At 42.3% G+C, this 22,682-nt stretch overlaps 1 protein-coding gene across 1 annotated transcript in view; it reads right to left on the bottom strand.

Moving 5' to 3' along the window:
• Positions 1-61: 61 nt before the first annotated feature.
• kiaa2012 (KIAA2012 ortholog) overlaps positions 62-22,682 on the bottom strand; it is a 60,534-nt gene continuing 37,913 nt past the window's right edge. The window contains exons 13-26 of the mRNA XM_088930457.1: positions 20,468-20,550; positions 18,194-18,283; positions 16,930-16,974; positions 16,733-16,792; positions 15,913-15,976; positions 15,735-15,818; positions 12,363-12,615; positions 8,302-8,476; positions 7,324-7,441; positions 5,473-5,837; positions 4,257-4,450; positions 2,213-2,385; positions 1,333-1,552; positions 62-491 (exon numbers count right to left, since the gene is read on the bottom strand). Coding sequence (XP_088786583.1) covers positions 317-491; positions 1,333-1,552; positions 2,213-2,385; positions 4,257-4,450; positions 5,473-5,837; positions 7,324-7,441; positions 8,302-8,476; positions 12,363-12,615; positions 15,735-15,818; positions 15,913-15,976; positions 16,733-16,792; positions 16,930-16,974; positions 18,194-18,283; positions 20,468-20,550 — 2,099 coding nt within the window. The 3' untranslated portion in view covers positions 62-316. The remainder of the gene's footprint in view (positions 492-1,332; positions 1,553-2,212; positions 2,386-4,256; positions 4,451-5,472; positions 5,838-7,323; positions 7,442-8,301; positions 8,477-12,362; positions 12,616-15,734; positions 15,819-15,912; positions 15,977-16,732; positions 16,793-16,929; positions 16,975-18,193; positions 18,284-20,467; positions 20,551-22,682) is intronic.

The raw sequence follows: 22,682 nt of genomic DNA, 5'->3' as shown, positions 1-22,682 counted from the left end.
TTTCGTGTATTTAGAATTGATTGGACCAACTGCTTTTTGAAAAGAAAAGCCATCAGTTCAAATCACTAGATATAATTTATTGAAACAAGATTAGAAGCTCTCATTGCATTGTCGCTGCTTTCCTTAATCACATCTCAGCAACATGACTCTATGGTTTGGGATACAGGAGACATTTCCCTGCTCACTCCTATAGAAAAACAGAAGCTTCATTTTAATCTTGCACGTTACTTTATTCCTCTGTTAGCAATTCAGTGATCCTCTTGACTGAAACGGCCTTGAATATGTGATGGAGAGGATATTCAGGCACGTCGACTCTTCAGATTTCTTCGGACACCTCCTCTGGGGTGTCGGCTGGGAAGCCCAGCAGCTGCAGCAGCTGGAAGTAGGAGTAGACCCAGGGCCGGGAGACGTCCTGCATCCTCTCCAGCCCCTCGGCCTCCGTCAGGAGGTCCCGCCGGAAACGGAGCTGCTGCTCCAGCACGGCCCTCTGTCTGAGAAACACAAGATGGTGCAAAACGCTGAAAGGCTGCGCTGCCTCCTGCTGCTCGGGGGGGGGGGGCTTCATCCTCTCGTGACTTGTTTCTGCTTGCCCTGCTCCAAACTGTCCAGCGGCGCACGGTATACACTGCTCCACCCTAATTTTAAATGAACCGAACCTCTTCCGACACTTGGTGTTGGCAGAAGACATTATAGATGTCTTCCACAAGGAGGTACCGCATACCCCAAGGGAGTTGAAATGCAATAAGTCGGAAAGCTGACAACCTTTTTAATGATGTCCTTCTGGAGCAGTATGGATGACTGTTTCTTGAGCTGCGGTTCCCTCCATCCGTTTCCTAAACCTTCCAATTCAGGGTCACGGGGGAGCTGGAGCCTATCCCAGCAAGCAACGGGGGCAGGGCAGGGTACACCCTGGATGGGACGCCAGTTCATCACAGGGCAGCCAGACACAAACACACACTCACACCAGGGCCTGGTTTCCCAGAAACCCATTCACCTACCAGCATGCAAACATGGGGACAACATACAAACTCCATACAGATAGCACCTAAGGATTTGAACTCAGGGCCTCAGCGCTGTGAATCAGCAATGCTCACCATTGTGTCACACAAGGTGTCATCCAAGGTACTAAACTGTTCTCCAATGAGCTACAATGAGAGGAACAAAGTCAAGAAAAATGCTCAACACTGGAGGTCATGTAGGGCCTGGTGCTCATGCAGAAATGTGATACTGGCACTGTACGGTACACAGCTGAGGGAAAACTGGACAGTGGCAGCACTCTTTGAATACCGCAAGGCTCCTGGAGAGAGTGGAAGATTCTGTGCAGGGGGTTACCTGGCCAACCTCTCAGCCTGCCACCTGGCCTCCTCCAGGGCTCTCTTGGCCTGCTGCTCCGCCTGCCTTCGTCTCTCCTCTTCCCTGCGCTGCCTCTGCTCCTCTTCCTCCTTCCGTCGCCTCAGGTACTCCTGTCTCTCTCCCTCCTCCATCTCCAGCAGCCGCCTGTGCTCCTCCGCCCGCCTCTCCTCCTCTTCCCTCAGCCTGTGCTCAGCCTCCTCTGTCAAACACACAGCTCAGTAGCACCAGCCTCTTTACTCAGCTGGGGGCACTCGGCCTGCCCGAACCTTAACTGATAACTGCTTTGCTAACGTCACAAAAAAAGTAAAACCCCCTCACCCTCAGTAGTGTCTTCCTCCAATACCTCCAGATAGTGGCGGGTGTGATGCAGGAAGAGGTGCTTGTGGGATATTGGTGTGTGTGATACAGGAGCAGGTGCTTGTGGGATATTGGCAGGTGTAATACTGGAGTAGGTGCTTATCGGATATTGGTGCGTGTGGTACAGGACCAAGTGCTTGTGGGACATTGGCAGGTGTGAAACAGGAGAAGGTGCTTGTAGGATATTGGCGGGTGTGATACTGGAGCAGGTGCCTGTGGGATATTGGCAGGTGTGATACTGGAGTAGGTGCTTATGGGATATTGGTGTGTGTGGTACAGGAGCAAGTGCTTGTGGGATATTGGCAGGTGTAATACGAGAGTAGGTGCTTATCGGATATTGGTGCGTGTGGTACAGGACCAAGTGCTTGTGGGACATTGGCAGGTGTGAAACAGGAGAAGGTGCTTGTGGGATATTGGCGGGTGTGATACAGGAGCAGGTGCTTGTGGGATATTGGTGGGTGTGGATTAAGGATGTCGGGTGCTTGGGGCATGTGATTGGTACCTGCTCTCTGTGCCTCCTCCTCCAGCCTGCGTCTGTTGAGCTGCTGCAGTCTGTGCCGGAGCTCCTCCTGCCTCCTGCGCTCCCTCTCCCGCTGCGCCTGCTCCTTCCTCAGCCGGCTCTGCACCTCTTCCTCCTGCCTCTGTCTCTCCTCCTCCTCCCTCTGCCTCTTCAGCCTCACAGACACGCAAAACATGAACCACGCAGCTCAGCTTCTAAACCTATGGGAACTGTTGCACACAGCATGGTACAAACTACACTGTACCATCCAAGCCATGCGGCTTTACCACCTTATAGAACAGCTTTGACTGCCTTGAATCCAGATATTGAGATCTCAGGTTAGGTACTGCAGCATCTGCATGGTTTTTGGATGGGAATTAATGAAGGAAAATGTGGATAGTGCTGGAAGTGGCATTCCTAGACCAGTAGGTGTCAGTGTTCTATTTATATTTGTGTAATTAGCAGCAATGCATAGAATATGCGTGTTAAAATTAACGTTTGTCCAAAAAGATATTTTGCTTGTATACATTTTGTGCCTGCTGAACATAAACACGAGGACAGAAATATTGGCACCTCTTTCTAAACCAGGGGTCTCTGTAATTCAGTTTGTCTTACAGGCCACCCCAAATCGTTTTTAAAGATTGGGAGGGCCTGTGGAACATTGATGAAATAATTAATTTTGGTCTTTCATGGCTGATGGGTCTTCGGTTTTTCTTCTAGATGACCTGTAAATTACATCATTTAGACCTTTAAGCTGATCATTAAATTGTTCCACGTGTTACAAAATGGATGGTTGAGTGGGTATCTACATAACCTGCTGTACTGGGCTTCCCAGAAACAGGGCTGGAGACCCCTGCTCTAAACTGAAGTCAGCTGTCAGAATAATTTCAGTAGATGAGTAGATCCTTTGTCCTTCTGACAAGTGTATGGGAGTAGAACGTATATTATAAATTCTCATTTTTAACTTGATGACTTTTGAGTGTCTTTGTGAAAGTACAGTTAGCCTGTCTCCAAACGGACTAGATAGGCAGAATAGCTTCCTCTCATTTGTTACTGTACCTAGCACCAAACTCTTATGTACGTATGTTACATTTCCTATAAACTGGCAAGGCGTTCAAGAAATTAGAACTTCTCTCTGTTCTCAAAAACTATCAATCTGAACAGATCATTGATGTCCGAAAAAAAATGTTGGGCTTTGCTGTATATAGCCTTTCCAGGGGTAAGGGCTATTGATCTGAGACATTTTTCCTAAGCAATGTGTGCTAAACTTGAAAATAGTGCAAAGGGGAAAAAATATTGGCTATTGAATACAAAAAAATGAGTGCCGTTCCCTTCAGACTGAAGTAGCACATGAAGTCTGGACAAATAAGATATTTTTCTTATGATTTTTAGATGATGGTATCGATGACATGAGGGCCTTTCTTCAGGGTTAAAAAAGGTAAGAACCTTTCGGCAGCTAGAAGGCGCTGTAGGCCTGTTTTGACCTACCTTGCTCCCCCCTGCTCCCCCCAACCTACTCCTGTGTCACACTCCTCCTGGTGTGACAGGAAAATATATGCACATCACCAGCCCAAAAGACTTCGGAATGCTTTTGAGAAGAAGAATTACAGGATGGTCAAAGTTCGCGTCAGAAGATAAGTCAATTGTAATACGAAAAGATTAGAAAATTAGGAAAGGCTTTGCAGGGAGGATACTGGAAATAAAACAGAGATTACAGTTCAAACGGACAGTCTCTCTTCTTTGAGTGTATCCTTTTTTCTCATCATGTATATAGGCTTAGGCCTCCAGTTCTTCTGCTGACCCCTTGTGTAAAATATTAGCCCAGAATCTTTTTTCCTTTTTGTGAAATTAAAGCTGTTTGGACCCATCCTGACCCATCCAGCACACTGCTAGCGCAAAGGCCTGAGAAGGAATATTGAGCTTTTTCCGGAACGAGCCGGGGGAGGGGGGGTTACAGGCACAGTGGAAACAACCACATTTTGTAATTAAAGAGCCAACCCAACACCCCGCTTTTTGAGCTGCCGGCGGGAGAGACCCCTGGCGATACCTGATCTCCTGTGCCCGTCGCTGCTGCTGCTCCTCCAGCTCCTGCTTCATCCTCTCCTCTCTTTCCTCCTTCTCCTGCTGCTGCTTCCTCTCTTCCTCCTTTTCGCGCCTCTTCCGTTCCACCTCCAGACGCCGTCGCTCGGCCCTGTCGGCTCTGTGCTGCTCCCTGCGTCCGCTGCCCAGACTGGCACCCTGCTGGAAACGTTCCAAGGCAACCCCCTACAGGTCAGACGTGCCACCCACCCGGCACGGATTACACCCTCACAATTGTGTAAATAAAGCTGTTTGTAAGGAGGCATCTATAGCAGTTTCTGTTAACCCAATTAGGATGAGACAAAGTTGTGACCTGCTCTCCAATCTGGTCAAAAGTATCTGATAATCGTGTTTAATCCTTACCCTTTAAAAAAACATGTATCAATGCATTTGGAATTTCACTACTGGAAGCTGGAAGATGGAGTTCTTAAGTTGGAGTTTGGATTTGGTCTGGATTTAAATCTCTTCAGGGCTCTCTCCACAGCAAGTTTGACTTTTGACACAGTTCCCTTAACAGATTTTGGATTCCTTTCGTACTAGACAGATCTTTGAAGTCTCTGGGTGACCCGGGGTTACAGTCAACATCACCCTGGACTTCGTTAAGTCATATCGGATTAGAAAGGTGCAGGGGAAGTTAATTCTGTTTCTGCTTTTCCTGAACTCTCCTGAAATGTAAACTGTACATATGGTCTTCAATACAAGATTTTGTAATGGTTTTATACTGACTGGTATGTGTTTAAGATATCACCATTTAGCTTTTAGACGATTTGGTTTCAAAACTGAAGTTTCTGTAATTTTGCTGTAACAAGCCATGAAGTTCAGACAGGAAGTGTAGTTTTCTGTGTATGTTGTGGTCCGTTGGCAATGAGCATTCATCTTCAACCCTACTCAACTCAGAAAGAATTTACCAGTGTGGGCAACTGGATGCCACATATGGTTTTCATAGATAAGTACTTTTTAGAGGGAATGACATTTTTTTCATTCTAGAAATCCCCACCTACACCAAGAGCATAAGTTAGGAGAGAGTCTTGGGGGGGAAAAAATTGCCTTTAAAAGCAATCAAGAAGAAAAAGAATAGTTTTGCAGATTGAGCTCTACACTGGATGATGGGAAAGCAAATGAAAGACTAATCAGCGCAGTTAGTCTCAAATCTGTAGCAAGAAGTACAAAAGCCTCAGACTTACAGTGCAGCTATTCATGTCTGAGCCATCAAGAGACACTGAGCTTGGGGGTGCTTCAGTAATGCCGGTGGAGAGCAATGCCTTCGAAGCAGTTCTAGGGCTCAAGAGAGTGGAGTCCTCATTCAGGCGGGAGGTGGCAGAGCCTCGGTCACTGTCCGCCATCACAAAGGACCAGTGTGTTTCCGAAGTGCCGGGCCTCTGTTCGTCTGGGACATCTTCCCCGTCCGTGCTGACGTCCGCTGTGCCTTGCGTCTGCCTCTCCACCTCTGCCTCCACGACGATTTCTGGAGCCATGGCTTGTGGCTTCCTCTTCAAACTGGCTGCCCTTTTGTCGGCTTTCTCTTCCATCGGCTTCTCTCTGGGTTTGCCTGCAAAACAAGCCCAGAGCGTCCTTGGAGCGCCGAAGGAAAAAGACCCAAAACAGGCCGAGCCAGTGAAGAGATGTCCTTGCAGCCGGTTTTTGTCTTTTATCATTTCTGGAGTCGTGGACACTCCTCCGAGACTGGCCAAAAGAAATTCAGTTTGATATGAATGCTATCAAATTTATATCATTTAGAATACAAACGCTTGCCCTGCCGATACCCAAGTAGAGAAGTGTTTTGGTAGTTTTGGTATGTACATTTCTGAAGCAGTGGTAAGCACGGCTGCCTCGCGGTGCTGGGGCCCTGGGTTCAGTTCCTGGGGTGCTGTCTGCATGGAGGCTGGTATGATCAGCCCATGCTCGCATGGGTTTGACCTGGGTGCTCTGGTTTCCTCCTGCAGACCAAAAACATGCTGGCAAAAACAAACTGGCATTCCCCGTGAATGAGTGTGTGCTCTGTGTCTGTGTGTACCCTGGTCAACTGTGATCCTGATTTGGAAACAGTGGTTAGAAAATGGAAGGATGCTATTAAAAAGGCTGGTTTTTGCTTTCTAATGTATTCCCATTTAAATATAGTTTCTCATTTCAACTATCCCTACAAAAAGCATTGTTTGATGTGACAGTAGCATCTTCCAAGAGCACTCCTAGAGGCAAGGAACTAATACGTTTCCCCCTTAAATGAATGTGATCCATGTTCTGTCCTGGTCACTAACTTACCTTGGTAGAGCAACCGATCCCCTATGGATAACTAATTGAAGACAGAGTTCAGGAGTGTCTGTTATAGAAGATTCAAAAGTACTGGTCTGATTGCTCTCTCCTGGGCTTAGGGAAATGAATACACCATCCTTTATCATATTTTATATGGTCACATTGCAATGTTTTTCTGCGGTTAGTGTTGAGGAGAGAAATCAATTCTAATATAGTAAAACCATACAAGACTTGAGCTAATGTGTATTTTTTTTTATAAATGCTCCTTCAACATAGCCGTGGTGATTGTATTAAACTCCGTCTTTTGCATCACTAGAGATTTCTCACAAAGCGGGATTTCTCCTCCACTGTAGGGGAAAATTTTGTCCATGGGGGAAAATTTGCAGGGAAAACTGCAGCTTTGCATACTGTAGTCTTCTGTTATTCTTTTACAGAGTGTGTAATTGAAGTTGTTTTACTAGCTAAGGGAAATAACACATAGCTTTAGTCATATTCTAATATAACATCATCAGTTATTTTCATTTTAATGATAATTAGATAATTAATAAGATAATTTTATTCCAGAACATCAGCCCTTTCTTGGACATGTTTGTTCTTAAAAACCTGAGATGTCCTCATACTCACCTTTACATAAAACAAAGAGAAACAACTCTCTGGAGTCTGGTTTACTAAACAGATATTGATGCAGTTGTCTTGCCAGGACTTTCACTCCAGTTTCTATGGTAATAGCGAGATAAAATGAATTACATTGAAGCAGCAGCTCAGTAATTTTTGAAACTCCTTACCTACAACAAACTCTGCACGTCCCTGCTGGCCCTTTCCTTTAACCTTCTTCTTGTCGACTGATACTCCTGAATTTGCTTTGGAGTCCTTTTGTTTCCCTTCTTTGACTCTTCCTGTTTTCTGGGGAGGAATAAAACGCAAAAAACGGATTCCTCAGGGTGAAGTTTGCGTGACTTTTCCACATTAAAAGTTGCAGATTCATTTATTTTGCCTCCCACCAAAAAGATTGACCACACAAAACAAATCTACCCCAAATAAAGATTTTAAAATTGTCATTTTATACTGAGGTACTGTAAACCCAGTCAGGAAATATGGGTATATAGTAGTCTGAATATATAGTAGGTGAAAATCACCACATAATCACTACTGATTCAGGTGCAGTTTAAACAGAACCGTGTCCACTCTCCCAACATAAACAACAAGAGCTGTCTCTCAGCAGATGGATATAAATGTCAGAACCTTCGCGTTCCTGAGAAAGAATCTATCACTCAGTGGCAGGCCAAGAGCAGAACACCAGTGACCAGCAGGTCAGAAAAGCACCAAGAAGAAGTCAAACCAATCTGTTTGCCTATTTGAAACACTACTGACGATCATATACCTTCCAAAAGTATTCACCCCTTTGCCATTTTGTTGAATTAGAAATGCAATTTACATTTGATTTTAATGTCAATATTTTGAATCGAAACTTGAAAGTGGACTTTTTTTAATAGTGGTTAACTAAACTTGATTTCAGATAAACTATACCTGTCTGTGTAACATACCTCAGTCAGGTGGTGAATTTCAAGCAAACATTGTGCCAGGAAGCTTTCAACTTTTCTAACTAGGAAACACAGATTCAAGTAATGAGTTTAGAAAATTTAGAAGCAAGACAGCAAGAACAGAAGCGTGTTTTTTTGGATATGAATCAAAAGACAGAAATAAAAGACAAAATCCACCCTGTAAATACATAGTTGATTGAAGCTTGCTCAATAGTTACTCACCCTAGATTTCTCTGTTTTGAGATCAGCCCCCTGCTTAGCCAGCGTGCTCAAGAACTCTTCCTCCTCTTCTTCTGTCATAGGTCCATTCCCAGAACCCTTTGCTGCCTTTACTCTATTTCCCAGACTGTCTTTGCTGTGAGTTAGATACGTCTCTTCAGTTTTGTGCTGCTGCCAGCTACAAGAAATTTGAAAATTAGTTTGGGTTAAAACAAGTTTGGGCGACAGGGTGACGCAGTGGTTACCACTGCTGCCTCACGGTGCTGGGACCCTAAGTTCCATTCCTGGGGTGCTATATGTGTGGAGTTTGTATGTTCTCTCCATGTTCACATGGGTTTCCTGGCACAGTCCAAAGACAGGGTGTACCCTGCCTTGCGTCCAATACTTCCTGGGATAACCTCTGGGCCACCCTGACCTTGAAATGGATTAGCAGTTATAGAAAATGATGTGATAAATCAAGTTTCTCCCTGGGACTTCACATGATTTGAACATGCAAGTAACAAAGACAAAACCTTTTCTAGACAGCTATCCTTGACACTTCCTTGGACAAAATAATGGAATAATCAAAAGGAGAGACCCAGGCCATTTAATTGTAGAAGGGGATTTGCCAAGACTACAAGCTATTTCATTCAGCCACGCAGAGCAGGGGACAAGACTGAGTGTCTGTAGACAAAACAGAGAGAGATTGTTTTTACACAGAAGACATGGTGGGTGAATGTAACTAAAACCCTGCTTTGTTGTGGATACTTTATTGTCTGAACCTTTCGAGGCCAAGCACCTTGAAAAGATATACATAATGGAAACCAAGCAAGTTGAAGGATTATGCATGAAAACAATGGGTCTTATTCTTCCTGTTTTATTTTCACTGTAGTCTCTAAGTGAAGTCGCTGACAATGCTTTCTCATGCGGGTTGAACTCATGGGGTTGAACTATGCATTCTGATTGAGATACACTGCCAAATCAGTCTGAACAGCATTGCAGCACAAGATCAATATTCCTGTTAGGTGAAAGTCAGAGCACTTGAATCTAGACTAGTCTTATGACTTAACTAGATCATCGTGGTGACCTGATCCGAGTGACTTGAGCTGTCTTGAACTGAGTCTGGACTAAAACATCTGTTTCAGCTAACTGGATTATGGGAATTACTTTGTTGGACCCACAGACTGAGACAACTATTGACTATTGACTTTTGTCAACTTGACTGACATGCCAGTTTTATTAATAAGGCCAATGCAGGTTACATTGCCACTGAAAGGATGTTTTGTAAAGAAAAATAGAAACAAAAATCATGTGCTGTAGGTACGATCTAAAACTTTTGAATGTTTTTTTTTTCCTCTGAGACATGCTAATAAGGACAGTATTAAGAAGGGTAACCTGAGACAGGCTACACTTTTACTGGAAACACTCATTTTCACCAGTGAATCACAGCCCCCATTAAGACACGAGCTATGATAGAACTCCCCAGGTGAGTAAACATTACCTACAGCTATATAACATCAGGAAGGAAGACTTCTAAAACTGTGCACCATTTATGATGAAAAAAAGCTTATAAAGGCAGACATACAAAGAGGGCAATTGCAAATTTCTGCTGAAATGAAGACTAAGGCCAGATCCCCGCATTAACGGAGTATAAGCTGAAATCTGATCCAGGATCAAACGAGGGAAAGTTTCGTGGAATTTGGAATGGATGGGGGGGTTGGGAAAGAATGCGTACCGTAATTAGGCAGGATGGTAATTAGCTCTGGTCTAGAATCTGAGGCCCCAGGAGCTTTTAGGTTTGACCTTTCCAGAGCACCGCACACCCAACCTTAGAGCTGGAACAGGAGGCCGTGTGGAGAAGAAACTGATCCCGAGGCCCCGAGGAAGGAAATACCGAGCTGGGATGAGGGACGGGGGTAGAAATATCATTTTGGAAAGGCTAGACCTGGTGATGTCTTCATGCAGCACATCACAACTTACAGGAAGAGAGCAAACAAAACAGCTGGCAGCTTCAGCAGGTGTGAAAGGGTGTACAGTCTTGTAGGTGCAATCCTGATTTTTAAGTCCGCATGGGGCTGAAATGATGGCATGGTGACGCAGGGGTTAGCTTTGCTGCCTCACAGCAGCTGGGGCCCCAACTCTGGCCCCAGGTGCCGGGCCCCACCGTAAGTTCAATTCCTGACCTGGGCTGCTATCTGCATGGAGTTTGCATGTTCTCTGGAGTCCTCCCACTGTCCAAAGATATAGTGGTAAATTTGTTTTATACTGGTAAGTTCAAATTCATACTGGCTTCGGGGAAACTTTGGCCCTTGTGTGAATGTGCCCTGCGATGGACGGGAGTCCAGTCTAGGGTGTGGACCCTGCCTTGGTGAGAAACCCTCTGGCTCCTCCGTGACCCTGAACTGGATGAAGCGGATAGAAAACTGGTTGGATGGAGGGATGCGGCTTAAAATTTTACATTGCAACAGGTGAGTGAAGAAAAACATAGAGTGAGGTGTAAAAAAATAAAAGGAAAGTGCAGAGTGTATACCAAAGCCCACATATACGTTCTAGAAGACATTAGAAGGTCAGACAGAGAGAGAAAAGAAATATGCTAAAGAGAGCAAAAACTAATGCCAAGAGGTTGGTATTTTTAACATTAGGATAGCAAAAGCCAATAAAGCTAGATGTAAATTGTCTTAGAGAAACATATTAGCCTATAACAAAAGACAAGCAAGTATAAGAGCTTAGAAACAAAACAGAGACAGTTTTGGCCCATCTACTGTAGATTATTGTTGTTCAGCATCTAACTGATTCAAGGATCTTATCCAGTTGTTCCTTGATGAAAGCCAGGGTGTTAGCTTTAACAGCATGGCTGGGCAGCTTGTGCCATCCTCCCACAACCCTTTGTGTAATGACGTTCCACCTTTTCTCAGCTTAGTTTGCTCAGTTTGTATGTAGTGACGGCTTGTGTCCTGTGCTCTTTGCTTAACTGCTGATTTTCGCAGAAATCCAGCGTGGTGACTTTGTCAGTGCCTTTGAGGAATTTCGATATCTGAATGAGGTCACACCACAGCCTCGGCTGTTCCAGATTAAAAACTTTCTGTTCTTTTTGTACACAAAGTTTAGTTTGTGTATCCGGTGGCTTTTCTGTGAACTAATTTGAGAACTGCATCGCATTGCTTGTGTTCTGGTGAATACAGTATTTAAGATGGTGCACAGATTTGGGTATGCTTGCAGTCTAATGCATGAGAAATATTATTAATGTACAGTAGATGGAGAAAAGAATAGGGCCACCTGTACAAAACCTTGTGGATCTCCCTTTGCACAGAACACAAGGCAGGAATACACCCAGGACAAGACTCAGTGCATCACAGGGCTCTGACACACAAACGCACAGGCACAGGAAGACCCGAGGAGACAAGGAGAACATACAAACCCAAGACAGATCCTTTTCTGGAATCAAAGAACTCAAAAGAGTTGTGAGGCCCTAGTTCTTAACTGCCATACCACTGATGCCCCTCTGAAATATTTAATTGAACATGTAATTTATTTAATCAGTCATGTTTTCCAAACCTTTAGCACATGGTAGAAGAGACCTATGAAATGAATAGCCCTTTGGACCTTCAGTACTTCATGTACTATATATGCAGTGTTGCAAACTCTTCATACAATACATCCAAAACAGACTGTGGGCCATTTGACATATTACAGCAAAAAATCTATCCTTGTGTGAGATGCTGGTCTAGGGAAATAAAAGGTGCTGCTGTAAATAAAGTAAGATTGCTGCTGTATTTTACCAAGATCATTCAACTGTTTTATTATATGTTTAGGAAAATTACAGTGGTAAAAAATACTGACTATAGGTAATGCAGGAAATATCCCCGTTTTCCAGAATTATTCCAAATCCAGACAGAGTGCATTGACAATTCTGGGACAGTGTTGGCAGGAGATCAGTCTTTCAAATCTCCTGCCATACAACAGATAGTCCTTATATTTCCAGGGAATAAGAACACATGATTCATTCACTCGTGCAATGATTTGTCTTTGGGATTCATATGAAGTTGAAGTTGAAGCGTTCAGATCGAATCACCCAACCCACTTACCCCACTAGAGATGTGGATCCAGCTGTGGCACTGGGTTCCAGCTGTGCCTGGTTTTGGGGGGAGCCCGCCGCTGCGTGCCCTGTACCAGATGAGCTGACAGGCAGGTGGGGGTGGGTGGCCTCAGAGCACCAGGGATGATCAGACCCATCTTTGAACTGGAGAGATCTTTCAGACACCCCCCCACGCCCAGAGTGAAGACCCCGCTCACCCTCAGAGTCGAACCCCTCACCCGATCTCTGTCCTCCTGGAGAAGCTGAAACACATAGCCCCCACAAACAAGCATACAGGAATCTATAATTTGCCTTCCAGGAGATCCAACAACACTACACAGTACCTTTAAAAGACATGTTAGCAGATACATTTAAAGATTATGCATTATCTGTGGCTGACCCCTTCTAGACTGATGGATGAATCTAGTCATGAGGATAAGGTAGCAGGAAAAGCTCTAGGCTAGGCCCCTAAGAAGAAAGAGCAACAAGGAGGTAGATGGGATAGATAGCAATGAATGCTGGGAGAGAGAAGCTGACTTCCTGTATTCATGGGTTCTACCTCAAAATGTTCCTGACCGGTCAATTCCTGAAGAAAAAAAATCATTTTTTTCATGAAAGCTCTATTGACTGCCAAATTTGAATCTCTCCCGATCTGTCCAGTGCACCATTCTGGCCTTAATCCTGTGGTTTTGTGACAGGGGAAGAGCTTCCATGACTTTTTAATGTCAATCACAAGGAAGCCAATCAGAGTCCAGTGTCCAGGCAGAAAAACCACATGGTGCCATCCTCTTCTGTGCGTATTTCAGTCTGGACAATTTGTTCCAGGTCATCCTTTTTCTTGAACTTCTGTTTAGAAACTCACTTTATGATATATAGCACCATGCACTTGAATTTTTCTATTGTCTAAACTGTACTTTAAGAAAATAAAACTCCTAATGTTCCATAATCAAAAAGAAGTCTTTAATCTGCCCACTGAGACACTTATATAAGTCTCTTTACAGGATTTATGTTTATCTAAAACAGTCAGTTACATTTATTGTTTGTTTTTTTTACAGAAACAGAAAAATGTAACCTGGCGACGTCTATTTTATGAATATGGCCATTGGCTTTTCTCCAACAAATAGTTTAAAAGTTGTCAGTATAACTGATGCTATTCGGTTTTTTTTTATTTTCATTATTTCTACACCGAAAAGGTTTTTTATTTTTATCTTTCTCCCATACATTAATGACATATTTGTTGGTTAGCATTTTGTACTCCAAAGTGATAACAGTTTAACATTTTAATGTGATATAGGCACTTTTGTAAAAATAATGTTTTTTCAAGCAACCTGAAATAATAACAACTGATTAGTATTCTGGTGATAGCAGTACACGATTTATTTTAAAGGCCTTGTAGGCATTTAATATGTTAATATGTGGTTTGCATTATATTAAGTTATTCATGTAGCCTAGCAACCCAGCATAGGTTTGTCCTTATCATTATGTACGTAATGACTGCATATTAATTAGCTGTTATCTCTAATTTATGTTTACTTTATTCTGGCTAGCTGAACATTCCATTTCTGCTCTATATTTTGAGTGACTGATGTGTCTCTGAGGACTGTGCATTAGGATTATAATTAACCACTGCATTTAAACAGTTTCCAAAGAACATCGTTTAACAAAATAACTGGTAGTGGACCGGCAAAGTAGAATAGTAATGCTGGAAGCCTACAATATAAAAAAAAAAGCTTGTAAAATTATTCTAAAAAGAACAAATGACATAGGAAAGGTATTATATAAGATCTTTTCTCATTAAACTTTCATTACCTTGCAAAAACTAACCAAGCTATTCATAACTTAAGTAATTACAGGCAGATTTCAACTATCTATCTTTTTTGTTGAAAATGAATTCAGTGTTTTATATAGTGCTTTTTATCCCAAAGGATTCTAAAACACTTCACACTTCACATGTAGGATGTAGGATCCACTCATCCACCACAGAAGTGCAGCCCCTGTCTGGGAGTCATGGAGCAAATTGCTTTATTAATTGAATTAAATGTTAAATGTTAAACAGACAGACTGGACAATACAGGAATAGAATATAGGCAAGACAGACAAGCTACATAGAATATGTATAGATTCGATATAGAGGCTAAAACCTCCCAATTTTTCAAAAACTGCCAAGGGATATTCAGTGACCCTGGTGTCAGGATTTTGTTTAGTACCTCATCTGAAGGATGGTACCTTCTAGAGTGCCGGATTGGGAATTCCAGTCAATAAAGAGCAGCATCACGCATTGGTCCACCAACACCACCCACAACAAGTCCTATTTTTCTTGGAGGCCTCCTGTTCCTGTACTGACCCGGCCTAATCTTGCTTAGCTTTTGCGATCTGACATAAGCAAACTTTATGAACCACTTCGATCAGGTTATTATGAAGAGCAATAAAGACGCCTTTTTTTACCCCTTCGGAATCTGACTCTCTTTTTATCTTACTTCTGCTGCACCAATGCACAACGTTCAAAACTGTGTATCCTTAGTAAGCTTTATCTCCTTAAAGAGAAGGCAATTTTTATCTCAGTCTGGTAAGGGATACTACTGAACTGGAGATCCATATTGGGACCTCATCTGGATAAAGCATATCTAGTAGATAAGTGCTTCACATTCATATTCATTTGAAAACTAGAGATGAGATTGTAATCTGACACTGCCTACTATGTTTCCAGATATAGTCTGGACTTCTGAGACTCCTTTTTCAAACCATGCCTTAAAACATGTCTGATCAAATGGAGTTTTTGAACAGATATGATGATGGAGATTGCCTCTTGAAGGAGATGAGACTCTATGAAATAGTAAGAAATAAATTACCCAGTCATGCTGTTAAGGCTGATACTCTGGTTTCTTTCAAGAAAATCTGGATGAGATCCTCCCATTACTTAGCTGCTAGGTTCTCAGTACTTCTTCTCTAATCAGTAGAGTACTTAATGAAATTCAGATCAAAGCCCACATTCTTGTGTGTGTATGTGTGCCTGTCACAAGGAGACCAAGCTTTCTTTTACTGAAAAGTAACATCTCACTAGATAGATTTATAAATTATACTTCGCCTTTGTGCTCTGGTTAAATTCTTTCCTTTCTTAGTCCGACCTACACAAAAGTCATTGGCAAAATTAATTTTCCCATTTACTCCTTATCTGCTGCGTAGGAAATGTTTTAACAAGCACTGCTACATGACTCCCTAGAGAATTCTTCCTAGAGAAAAGGCTTTTAAAGAAAGTATATTAATCTTTTCACTAGTATTGCTGTTGCCAGAAACTCTTGGAAAACACTGAAAAAATGGTGGTATAGGAAGATATATAAAGCTGCTCTTTTACAGAAATAAGGGGTTTATATTGGACACTTACAGCATGTCGCATCGTCTGGGTGTTTCTTTGCTTTCTGTAATGGGTCTCCCACACGTCGAGTCTGAGTAGTGCTGGCAATGCCTTCTGGAACAAGGAAGTGTGATATTGCTAGAAACTGCAGAGGGAATCTTATAATAATCTACAAGCTGTCATGGCTAGTTAGAAACTTGTCCTTTACCTGTGGGTAGAATTTTCCCAGCAGTTTTTTGACTTGCTTCATTGTTTCCTTTACTGTCCCAGTACTATGAAAGGAAAGATCAACAACAATACAAATACGTTATGACTGGACATTGAGAGAAAAATGCCCCAAATAGTGGTATTATCAATAATTCTGATGTCTAGGTGATTTGGTTTGGAAATGGACCAAAAAACATAAATGAAAAAGACATGAAAATACTCCTCTAATATCCGTCTGATTTCTAAACATTTCATCCAATTCTGGGTTGCTGGGGAGCCAGAGTCTATCCTGGCAAGTGACAGGCGCAGGACAGGGTACACCCTGGACAGAATACCAGTCCGTCACAGGGCGCACACACACACTCCAGGGCCAGTTTTCCCAGAAGCCAACTAACCTTCCAGTATGTCTTTGGACTGTGGGAAGAAACCAGAGCACCTGGAGGAAACCCATGCAAACACAGGGAGAACATGCAAACTCCACACAGATAGCACCTACTGGGAATTAAATCCAGGAAACCAGTGCTGTGAGTCAGCAACGCTAACCACTACGCCACCATGCTACCTATTCCGCTAACAGGCAACACAAAAGAAATATTGCCTGAGGATTTGTATCACCATGCAGACAATAAAGGTTAATTCCATGCTGAAAAATAGAGAAGAAAAACAAAATATTGGTGGTGAAGTCTGCTCTCACCTGAAGAAGGCTCTCCTGCCAAAACATTGTGGGTTTTCCTTTGTACTTTTCAGGGCGGAATTTACAGGTACAACAAATATTTCTTGGCAATCTGTACATACAGTAATAGAATATAAAGAGTTATAACCTCATGTGGTTTCATCTTTCCAGGTTTTTGTAGATGCTGATTGGCCCATTCATGGTTGACCTGAGAAGACCCAGAAACGACAGCTTGACTATAGACTCACTTGTAAAAAACAAAGTTCACAGAATTAGTTTTGTAAAATTACCCCCCAAAAATATCTGCCTGTTATTAAGATTTAATAAGCCTAATTAGGGTTTTACCAGTTTGTTTTTCCTGAAGTTCGGGTTGGATTCCTTGTCCTTTATCTGCAAATCAAGCACACGGAAACCTGACATTTACACCACAGCCACCAAAAGGGGGCAACGTTGAGGATTATCTTCCAATATGCCTCTGCCAGCTTCCATGTTCGAGATTTGTTTGTCACAGAAGCTGTTTTGTAAGCCCTCATACTGTATGGAGATTGATGTAAGACAAACTCCAGGTCTTAAAATCGATTGCTTGGCATTAAAATACATTTTCCACAGTGTTTTAACTAGCTATGACAGTCCTTCAGTTGACCTGGAGAAATATACTGAGAATGTTGTTAAGCATGCTGACCCACCTGAAAATATTGTTGATATGTCTTTCTCAGCAAAGTAATATGTGCAGTTTTTTATGGTGGGGAGTCAGCAGTACTCTTAAAATTTTCCCCACAGTGGAAAGGCTGATGAGTCAAGAAATTCAGGATCTTGCTCAAATCCTTGGATGGACACTATGGCCCAGAATTCACTGATTTGCACCTGTGTCATGTCACCAGCTGACTGTGTATAGGACTCCCCCAGTTGGCATTGGTGGGGTGTTTCTGGGATAGGTGGCCACGGTCCTCTCAGAGTCCAGCAGAACAGCAACTTCTGTGACTTCTCAGAGGAGTGAAACTGCAGGCTTGCAGTAACGTCAGCGAGAGACATGCTTCACATACACAAAGGGTTGTGGGAGCATGGAACAAGCTACCCAGCCATGTAGCTGAAGCCTGTACTTTGGTTTCCTTCAAGAAATGGCTGCATGACTTTCTCGGATCAATTAAGTACTAACTACCAAAAGGGCTAGTTAATGGGATACCTTTTTTTTTATTTGTGAACTTTGTTTTGAAGTTGTGAATTTTGTTTTGTTTTTTTGATGTTTTGAAGTGAAGGTAACACCCCTGCAGAGCTTCCTGTGTGTGAAAAGAAGAGTGGCTCTCTGACAGACGGCGGTGCTGGAGCAGCGAGAAACATGCCAACAGGTTTTCCTTTGCTCTGTGGAAATCAGTCAACACTAGAAAGCTGATTCTGTAACAACAGCTGGTTACAGCAGACTTTGCAGGATCCCAAGTCATTGACTAGTAACCTGGGACAAGTCCTCAAGGACTTGTCCAAGGACAAATTCAACTAATAATGAATTCAACAGGGGAATTAAGACCTCAGTTTGAAGTGAAAACACAATGAGTAATGGACCACAAAGCTCATAGCTGCCATATTCCTGATGTAATGTGAAGAAAACACTCACTAGTACCCGGTCTACTCGGTCACTAGTGTCAGGATTGGACCTCTCTCCTGATTCCTTGTGGCCTTCATGTCCATTCTCACCAGCCTCAATCTACAGCGAAAAAAGGAAGAAAAGAATAAAAACTCAGTCCATATCAACTGGTTTTGTTGTTCATGATGCACTTCAGTATATGTCTATTCAACCCAATAATACAGCCTCCCACTAATTTTAACAGTGAGTGGTGAAGAGGATGCATCTATTGAATTTTTAAACATTCAATTCTAAACATTGCAGCCGTTTAAGTATGAATTTGCGTATGAAAGACGTGGGATAATTCAAGGTAAAATCTGACATCTAGAGGATGTCTCAATATAGAAGATTAATTCTTTAACCACTAACACTTTATTTGATATTTCTTTTTTTGGTTCAATTATTGGGAATGCTATTATATTGTGGTATTTGCAGAGATTTCTATACTTTGCATATTTTAATGGAGTAGCATGGTGAGCTGAATCCATGAATAATTTGCCCATATACTTCTATGTTATTTGTTGTTTGTCTCAGGATTAGTCATTTATAAATCTTGAATTTAAAAGCGTTTCAGTAGAATACATGAATACTTACAGAGCCATCACACCTCAAATAAGGTCGTAAGTTTTGACATTGTGTTGGGGGAAAGAAATGAAGTATTTATAAGTCCTTGTTGCCAGCACAAATAGAGGACAACACTGCTTAACGGTTATGTAAAGCACATTATACACAGAACCTTAATGGAATGATAACACAAAGTCAACCAGCTATAAGCAATGCAGAATCAAATCAACTGCCTGCATCACTGTGTCCTGGGTGGTATTTAATTGTGGTGTTCAAAGTAATTTATTGCCTGTTGTTGAATCTCTGGAAAACAAACCCAATTAAGGAAAATTAAGCACATGGAACATTAAACTTGGTACCGTCAAGCTGCTTCAACTACTGTGGCATGGAGTACTGTTTATGAATTTAAGTTTAAAAAATGACTTGGGTGTTTAGACCTGTTGTTGCCAGGAAATTGTTATAAATAACCTGTGAAGAAAAAAAGATCCCATGAACCTCTGTCTAGGGCCCAGGATGACTCCTACACCCTGAAGATGTCTTTTTATACCTGGTGGTAATAGGGCTTCTGGAACATGAAGGTTTTAGGCTGAAATTTCTGGCTGGTGCACTTTTCACCAAGATGGTTCACTAAGACTGCATCAGTAAAAATACCCAACTGGCAAAATGGGTACAAATATAAGTCATTTAGGATAAAAGCTTCCAACAATAAATACTAATACAGCTATGCAAGAGCACAAAGCAGAGTAGATACAGCTCTAAAGGTAACATAAAAAGACCGAAATTCACAAAGTGCAAAAGTAATTGCAGTTTTAGTATTATTTGGGGTCCTTACATGGTAATAGGAATTGAAAAACACTGATGCAACAAATGTCATGTGCAAATGAAATGTGACAAGATTTCTCATTGTCCATTTAACCATATAATTTACTGATAGAACTGAGACTGGGCTAGCTCACAAGCCCCATACTCACTTTTATAAAGGTTAACAGGGTGTTTTCCTATTTTCTTTCTATTGACTGCTTATATTCCTCCTACTGCTCCAAATAGTCTAGAAAATGCTACCCCTAGTGTTAAGGAAAACTACATTTTATGAGCATTTAACATCATCCCTGGCATCCCTGTTCTGTACTGGCAGTTAAAATAATACACAGAATTGTACTACTTACATTAAAGTTCATGAAGGTTCTGACACTGGCCTGTTCTGAGTACTGCACCTTCTACACAGCAATCAACATAGTCTGGACTCACGCACATTCTTTAATAAAACACAAGCCAGAGGGGACAAGTGGAAACTACATGGACATGCATTTAAAACTTAGAACAGGAGGCACTTTACCCAAAGAGTTGTAGGAGCAGGGCACTAGCATCCCAGGCATGTCATTGAAGCTGAAACCTTGCTTTCTTTCAAGAATGTCTGAGATTTCTGGATCAATTAATTGCTAGCTACCCATAGGGCTAGACTATTTATTAACGTTATCTACTAATTTATGTTTAAAGGAAGATCTCACATTTTTCATCATTATGGGAGATTCAGTTTTTACAAACAGGCATTTGTATGGAAGTAGTTTGGGGTAGATTCTTCTGTTTTGATATGTGCAGGTCTGAATGGGAGGTTTGTACTATATCATTTCAGTCAGCACCACAGTGACGCAGTATTCAATGCTGTAGCCAGATGACAATTCCTATTTCAGCTGTACAGACCTTGTCACTTTTGTTCAGGTATGTTGACATATCTTGCCGAGTAAGAAAGTCACTGTCAGTGTCCAGCCCCATAGCGGGCATCTCTGAAAGAGAAACAGATTGAACATTGTGATGGTAAGACACTTTCAAGCCAATCTTCCTTCTTCTGAATTTTACAAGAAACACTGTCTTCTGCGATTTTTGTACCGGATATTGTCTGATCTTTTCTGTTGTGCAGCTGGTAAGGCAGAGTTTATGGGAAATGCTTAAACTGGAAGGTGAGGTGTTGGGGTTTCAGTGATGGGCATCAGTATGGAATGAAAAGTATTCTAAATTCTTTTAAAATATTTTCAGCATTTTGCTTCTGTTCAAGTATTGTACATGTAGTACAATGTATTTTTGCAGTACATGCTTGGTACTGCATAACAAAAAAAAAGACTTTGTTTTTTATGTATCCGTTCAAATATCTGGCACAAATCTGTTTTATTTTACTGGTGTTTTGACAGAAGGGAACATAGAACAGTGAAGTACGAGGTAATAATAGTAAATAGATTTGTAAATTACTTATTGAACAATCTAACAAACAATATTAAATATTTCTGATACACTGAGAAACATTAAAGATACAGTAAACGGGTATTGTAACCAATGGTATTCATTGAGTTTTGAATAACTTTCAGTATGTTTTAAAAATATTTCTGCCATTCAAGACATGAAGATGTGTCTTTTTTTCTTTCATTCTCATTACAATGTCCACAAATCCGTGGCTGTCCGATAAATAAGGATTTGAGGATAAACAGTAAAACACATGGCAGTCCAGCCCTGGTCTGGGCTTGTCAAGGGAATGATGGGAAGGAAGGTCACTGGGTGACAAACAGGAGCCGCTAAAGACAACAGGTGATGAAGCACTCAGCCAGACTGACTCCTTGGCTCAAACCCGGACCTGTGTCCCTGTCTGGGATCCCAGTCGTTGGGACACCCAGGGAGCTTTGAGAACGACCCCCCGTCTGTGCTCCCAGGAAGGGAAGAGGACACCCGAACGTGACATTCCTGCCAAAACTGCTCAGACTCCCATCCTCTCCTCCCCTCTCATTACCTGACTTTTGCCCCCGGGGTCTTATTTAGCTAACCCTGGAGGCTCCCGCACAGACAGCACTCCTGCACTTCATAATCTCCCATTAAATCGGAGAGCCCAAGCCCTGGGACACCTCAAGCCTTTTGAAGAGGAGAGGGGTTTATTTTCACGCTGTCAATGGTGCTGTCCCAGGTTCAGGGCTCAGTTCACTTTGCAAAAGAGAGGCATCCCAAAGTAGCATGCGACAATGGACGATTGAGCTAACAAAAAAGGACAATAATGACTCAGGGCACAACCAATAATGTGACTTAGCTTTAAAAGTAATGAACCAAGACACGAAAGATGAGTTTGGGAATGAAGTCAAAGTGTTTATGCCCCTGACTGCAGAAATAGGCACCTTTACTTGACATTGCATGCAATGCACGGAGGCAACGTTCAGCAGAACTATTACACTAAATCAGGGTTTAGGGATGAACAAACCCACACCCACACAGGGTGGAATCAGATAAATAATATTACAGTCTATTTAATGACTCAGTCACAGGAATGACTTGGGCTTTATATATGCAAAGGAAGTGAGCACACTGATGCAATTTCCCACTTCAGCCTCTCCAGCCTATATGGCATGACACAAGGCAAATCTTCAGTTGTGTTGGATACATGGCTCCAGATCATAACCTAAAACATTGAATGATGCATCCATCATTGATCCAGGAATTCGGTGCTGCTCGTTTCTGATTGATACAGGCTCTTCTTCCCTGCTAGTCCTACTGCAGCACCCAGTGCCGGATTTTCCATTAGGCACTGCAGGCCTCTTAAGGGCCTACGAAGGAGGGAAACACTAGTGACTGAAGCTGAAACCAACATGCTTGCGATCGACTCTAGGTGCTCCAAATCAATAATCCTACGCTGTCTAGCGGCTGTTCTAGAAACTAGAGGTATCGAAGTCATGGTCCCTCGACTCGCTCCATCAATCAATAGTTATCAATGATGGCAAATATCAGCGATCACTCTCACCATCAGAACAAGCAGCACATGTAATGGGAGCAAGCTGAGACGACACAAAAGGGCCGCTGATATAGCCTGCTCTTTTACCGTTTCTTTAAGACATTAACTGGGCCCTAAGCTAATTAGATCCGCTTTTTCATTAGGAGTCCATGA

The sequence above is a fragment of the Atractosteus spatula genome, chromosome 13 (assembly GCF_055471065.1).
Source record: "Atractosteus spatula isolate fAtrSpa1 chromosome 13, fAtrSpa1.hap1, whole genome shotgun sequence".
Lineage (NCBI taxonomy): Eukaryota > Metazoa > Chordata > Actinopteri > Semionotiformes > Lepisosteidae > Atractosteus > Atractosteus spatula.
The sequence above is the reverse complement of the archived record's forward strand: the minus strand, read 5'-3'. Positions and strand labels throughout refer to the sequence as shown.